General features: G+C 33.6%; 1 protein-coding gene across 1 annotated transcript; it reads right to left on the bottom strand.

Moving 5' to 3' along the window:
* Positions 1-4,474, bottom strand: lage3 (L antigen family member 3). The gene is made up of 3 exons (NM_001386805.1): positions 4,397-4,474; positions 4,070-4,198; positions 1-207 (listed from the first exon to the last, which is right to left on the bottom strand). Exons 1-3 carry the CDS (start codon positions 4,441-4,443, stop codon positions 93-95), a joined length of 291 nt encoding a protein of 96 aa, NP_001373734.1. The 5' UTR covers positions 4,444-4,474; the 3' UTR covers positions 1-92.
* Positions 4,475-6,297: the final 1,823 nt, after the last annotated feature.

Here is a 6,297-nt window from a genome sequence, read left to right as displayed (position 1 = left end):
TTCATTAATACATTTATTATTATTTTAGTCCATACTGAACAGATGTTTCTCAGTGCAAACAGCATCTGCATCCACATTTCTTGCTTAGAGCTTCACTGTGAAACAGGCGGTCCAAAAGCATCCATGGTTTCCATCACCAGAGACAAATGGTCCAAGAATGAACTGACAGAAACACGGAGAATACGAGCTTCATCTGCAGCCCAGCTCCTACATGACAAAAGGAGAAACCAGTTCCATTTAATATAGTGACATGTATTGCTGTAACCATCAGACCACTTACTGGAAAAGCACTTTATAATGTGTAAACTGGAGTGTTGGTCAGTTTCAAAATACTTTTTAAATTGTTTTCTTTTTATAATTGCTCAACTCAACACTAAAAATCCATACACACTCCCTGACTAAAGTCTTGTCGCCTGTCCAAGTTTTAGGAACTACAAATAATACCTTGACTTCTAGTTGGTCATTATCAGAAGTGGCTTACAGACTTTTGTGGGTGCTTATATGGGTGACTTATGGGTGCTTCACCCAGGGTGCCATTTAAACTAGAATCATGCTAATAACATGCTAATCCATGCTAGAAACATGTTAGTAACATGCTAATTCAGGCTAGAATCATGCTAATAACATGCTAATTCATGCTAGAAACATGTTAGTAACATGCTAATTCATGCTAGAATCATGCTAATAACATGCTAATTCATGCTAGAATTATGCTAGAATCATGCTAATAACATGCTAATTCTTGCTAGAAACATGTTAGTAACATGCTAATTCATGCTAGAATCATGTTAGTAACATGCTAATTCAGGCTAGAATCATGCTAATAACATGCTAATTCATGCTAGATACATGTTAGTAACATGCTAATTCAGGCTAGAATCATGCTAATAACATGCTAATTCATGCTAGAAACATGTTAGTAACATGCTAATTCAGGCTAGAATCATGCTAATAACATGCTAATTCATGCTAGATACATGTTAGTAACATACTAATTCATGCTAGAATCATGCTAATAACATGCTAATTCATGCTAGAATTATGCTAGAATCATGCTAATAACATGCTAATTCTTGCTAGAAACATGTTAGTAACATGCTAATTCATGCTAGAATCATGTTAGTAACATGCTAATTCAGGCTAGAATCATGCTAATACCATGCTAATTCATGCTAGATACATGTTAGTAACATGCTAATTCATGCTAGAATCATGCTAATAACATGCTAATTCATGCTAGAAACATGTTAGTAACATGCTAATTCAGGCTAGAATCATGCTAATAACATGCTAATTCATGCTAGAAACATGTTAGTAACATGCTAATTCATGCTAGAATCATGCTAATAACATGCTAATTCATGCTAGAAACATGTTAGTAACATGCTAATTCATGCTAGAATCATGCTAATAACATGCTAATTCATGCTAGATACATGTTAGTAACATGCTAATTCAGGCTAGAATCATGCTAATAACATGCTAATTCATGCTAGATACATGTTAGTAACATGCTAATTCATGCTAGAATCATGCTAATAACATGCTAATTCATGCTAGAAACATGTTAGTAACATGCTAATTCATGCTAGAATCATGCTAATAACATGCTAATTCATGCTAGAAACATGTTAGTAACATGCTAATTCAGGCTAGAATCATGCTAATACCATGCTAATTCATGCTAGATACATGTTAGTTACATGCTAATTCATGCTAGAATCATACTAGTAACATGGTAATTCATGCTAGAAACATGTTAGTAACATGCTAATTCATGCTAGAAACATGTTAGTAACATGCTAATTTAGTCTAGAATCATGCTAATAACATGCTAATTCATGCTAGATACATGTTAGTAACATGCTAATTCATGTTAGAATTATGCTAACAACATGCTGATTCTTACATGCTAATTCATGCTAGAATCATGCTTGCAACAAGCTAATCTGTGGTAGAATCATGCTACCAACATGCTAATTTATGCTAGAATCATGCTAACAACATGCTGATTCTTACATGCTAATTTATGCTAGAATCATGTTAACAACATGCTAATTTTTACATGTTAACTCATGCTAGAATCATGCTAACAACATACTAATTAATGCTAGAATCATGCTAGTAACATGCTAATTCATGCTAATTAATGCTAGAATCATGCTAGTAACATGCTAATTCATGCTAATTAATGCCAGAATCATGCTAGTAACATGATAATTCATGCTAAAATCATGTTAACATCCTGATTCTTACATGCAAATTCATTCTAAAATCATGCTAACAACATGCTAATTCATGCTAAAAACATGCTAGTAACATGCTAATTCATGCTAGAATCATGCTAATTCATGCTAGTAGCATGCTAATTCAAGCTAGAATCATGCTAATAACATGCTAATTCATGCTAGAATCATGCTAAAACATGCTAATTCATGCTAGAATCGTGCTAACAACATGGTAATTCATGCAAGACTCATGTTAATAACATGCTAATTCATGCTAAAAACATTCTAATTCATGCTAACAACATGCTAATTCATGCTAGAATCAGGTTAACAACATGCTAATTCATGCTAAAACATGATAGTAGCATGCTAATTCAAGCTAGAATCATGCTAGTAACATGCTAATCCTTGCTAGAAACATGCTAACATATATGTACTTATTTATGCCGTCTGTATTACACTTCATGAAGACTACTTTAGCTATTTACACTTTAAAACCACTTCAAACTTTCAGACTCCGCTTTTCAAGCCACCATAAAGTTTGTCCTCAAACTTTAATATCTAGTTGATCATTTGATAGCAGAAGTGGCTTATATGAAAGGCAAAAGCCTCTAGATTTTTTGACAGTAGGTCAATAAATAAGAAGTAATAATAAATAAATAAATTAGGTTCAACGCCGGTAAAGCAAACTGATGCATGCGCGCAGAAAACCATTCCCGTGCGCCTCACGCACTCCTGTGTAAATCCCGGTTGTTTGCACGTATGCAGATAAAATACGCAGCGCTCATGCGGCGTGAAACCGGAGTAACAGAATTTTGTGGGTGGTTATATGGGTGGTTCGCCCAGGGTGCCATTTAAACTAGAACCTCCACTGCCCTTCCCTATCGTCGTGGACAGCACGCACAGACCTTCAATAAACAGCAATGGCAATTTAATATTTACCTTATTTACCTTACCATCAATAGAAGAAGCTGCATTAATAATATTTTGGCTCAAAAAGGAATTTGGATAATTGATATTATTATGGTCTGTATAATAAATGTGTGTGTGTGTGTGTGTGTGTGTGTGTGTGTGTGTGTGTGTGTATGTATAATAATGCGTTTTGTTCAGTTTGTTCATTTGTTTGTTTTATTAATTAACTAATTAATCTTCATTAATTTTAGACATGGCGTATACTCTATGCTGTACAATAAAAGTATGTGAAAAAAACTGAAAAGTTATTTAAATATATTTGTAAAAAGTGTTTTTAAACTAAATTTTTTTTTTATTTTTATTTGGTTTGCACATGTACTTGCTGAATTATTTCAAGGAATAAATTGCAATATTTTGAGAGTAATTAATTAAATGAATTAAAACCATAATATTTTCATTTACCAGAAACAAAAATAAAACATTACACTGAATTCATTATTTTTTGTGTGGCACTCCAAGATTTGGTGCGACCCCTTCTGGCCACCCCTAAGAAAATATTCAGGGGGCGCCACTGGTAGTGTATGAGAATGACAGTGTATGGGTATTTCCCAGAGATGGGTTGCGGCTGAAAGGGCATTCGTTGAGAAACATATGCTGAAATAGTTGGTGGTTCATTCTGCTGTGGCAAACCCTGATGAATAAATGGACTAAGTCGAAGGAAAATAAATGAATGAACAAGTGAACTTGAACTATTCCAAACCGAAAGCTCTTGTTCATTAATCAACATTAGGCATCTATCACATTAAACGGGCTGGTGCTTTAAATTAAAACGAATTAGTCCCGTGTGGGAATGTGTGTCGACCTAAATTTAAGTCTGAATGAGGGCAACAATTCTGATCTTCACTCTTATTTCCCCAGTATAAACTCACACAGACAGCGTCTGTCCAGACACACACAGACTTTTGCTGATTCCTCCTTTCCTGGGTTCGGGATCTGGAGATAAAGACTGCAGAGCGATATTTGCCTCTCTTTCAGTCGGGAACGGGACTTTTAAGAAGCTGAAGTTTTGGAGTTAAAGTATTTTTATGGATTTTGGCAAATCTAATGAACTGCGCATGTCTGTTAGCGATTAAACACCGCGCGCAAACAGCAGGTAAGAGAATAAAACCCTTAACATAACTTACGACACAAAAGAAGAGTTCAAATGTGTTAAAAGTGGCTTATTTGTACAGCTAGAAAAGGCATTAAAAGGATACAACTCCAGTTTTCCATTTGCACCGTTTTCACTCATGCAAGCCGCCATTTTGGTTTGTTTTGTTGTTCTGCTTCAGATTAAAGGCGGCATTTTCGTCATTTTTTTATCAACTTTGTTTTCTTAAAGTCACATTCGACAAATTTGGGAGTACCTAACATTCAACCTATGCATTTAACCTATTTTAGTGAGCGTGATGATAGGTTAAAATTTAATAATTGCGATTATTTTTATTAATTTAGATTTTAAGCATCTAAGAACATATGAATAAATAAAAATAGCATTAAATTACATTTACTGAAGTTATTATATATACAAAATGTGTAAAAAAGCAGATTGGTGAATGTGTATAATGTAAAAATATGACTTAAATGATGTTCCGTTGTCATTTAGAGTAACATATGTGTTTTCACATGAAATGACATGCTTATTCTGACCTGCACTTATTAAAATGTCTAGTATTAACGAAAACAAAAAATGCTCCTTGCAGAATTATTGTCATTAAACGTCTCTTGCTCTAAAAACACCTTACAATGTTTATATATATATATAGTATTGAAAAAACAAACATTATTTAGTTAACAAACATAATTCTTCAAAATAAACTAAAAAGTTAAACATTTAAACAAGAACTTCTTCTAAAACAATGACTTCATATTCTATTTATGTTATACATTGTTATTCGTTTAATTAATTGATTAAACGTCCAATTGTCTTGAGATTTATAACCTACATTAGTTAAAAAATATGAAAATATAAATTTGTAATTATAAAGTATTTTACATTCAATCTATTTTAGTGTTAATTTTTTTACAGTATTTGATGTTATACTCGTGATGATAGGTTAAAAACAAATAATTGCAAATTATTTTTTTATATTTCAGATTTTAAAAGTCTATAGGGAAAAAAGCAGATTTGTAAATATGTATAATGTCAAATATGAGTCAAATGATCTTCCTTTGCATTTAGAGTAACATGATGCCCTTCCAGCTGCAACCCATCACTGGGAAACACCCGTACATTCTCATTTACACTCATACACTACGGACAATTTAGCCTACCCAATTCACCTGTACCACATGTGTTTGGACTGTGGGGGAAACCGGAGCACCCGGAGGAAACCCACGCCAACACGGGGAGAACTGGAAAACTCTGCACAGAAATGCCAACTGACCCAGCCAGGACTCAAACCAGCGACCGATATAAATAAATAAATAAATAAATAAATAAATAAATAAATAAATAAATAAATAAATAAATAAATAAATAAATAAACAAATAAATAATTGAAGTGTAACGTTATGTTGTTTATATCCAGGAAAACCCACATTGCATTTTCTGTTTAAAAGACATAAGAGCCACAAAAAAACACTTCGAAGCAGGCTGAGCTTAACTACTAATTTATGCGACATCGGAGAGAAAAATACAAATGAACATTTTATACAAACAAGTATTTATAACTAAGCAAATGAAAAATTTAATACATATTGTTATAAAATATCATAACAAACATAAAAGAGTAACTATCAATAATATAGGTAAATGAAACAAGTTACGAATAAGCTTTACCTTATCCGTCCTCCCCCGTGATGCTGCTCAGAGTTGGTATCGGCCAGCTGAAGCGGGAGGTATAAATATCCACTGCTCCCAGTCAATCTGTTTGACAGTGATCGCGGAGATGCAGGACACGCACAGTCGTTTCATAGGAACCTCGACCCAAACAACGGTTGAAGAAACCTGACGAAGCCTGTGACGGAAACAGTAAGTGTGCTTTTTTTAACGTAGTACTAAGATTGGATAACTCAAGTGTGTCAGAGTTGTTATTAGTATAGTCCACCTACGACATAAACCATCTAACGTTACTTTACATTATAAAACTAAATTAAAACGTTGAGAATGAGTTGG

This window comes from Danio rerio, chromosome 10 (assembly GCF_049306965.1).
Source record: "Danio rerio strain Tuebingen ecotype United States chromosome 10, GRCz12tu, whole genome shotgun sequence".
In the NCBI taxonomy this organism is placed as follows: Eukaryota; Metazoa; Chordata; class Actinopteri; order Cypriniformes; family Danionidae; genus Danio; species Danio rerio.
The sequence above is the reverse complement of the archived record's forward strand: the minus strand, read 5'-3'. Positions and strand labels throughout refer to the sequence as shown.

Excerpts from the sequence above, each read along its gene's own strand:
- lage3 (NM_001386805.1), bottom strand. The coding sequence starts at position 4,443 with ATGGCGGCTTGCATGAGTGAAAACGGTGCAAATGGAAAACTGGAGTT. Across the intron at positions 4,199-4,396 it reads GCAAATGGAAAACTGGAGTT|CTTCTTAAAAGTCCCGTTCC; the intron begins GTATCCTTTTAA and ends CCAAAACTTCAG. Across the intron at positions 208-4,069 it reads TCTGGACAGACGCTGTCTGT|GAGCTGGGCTGCAGATGAAG; the intron begins GTGAGTTTATAC and ends TTTGTCATGTAG.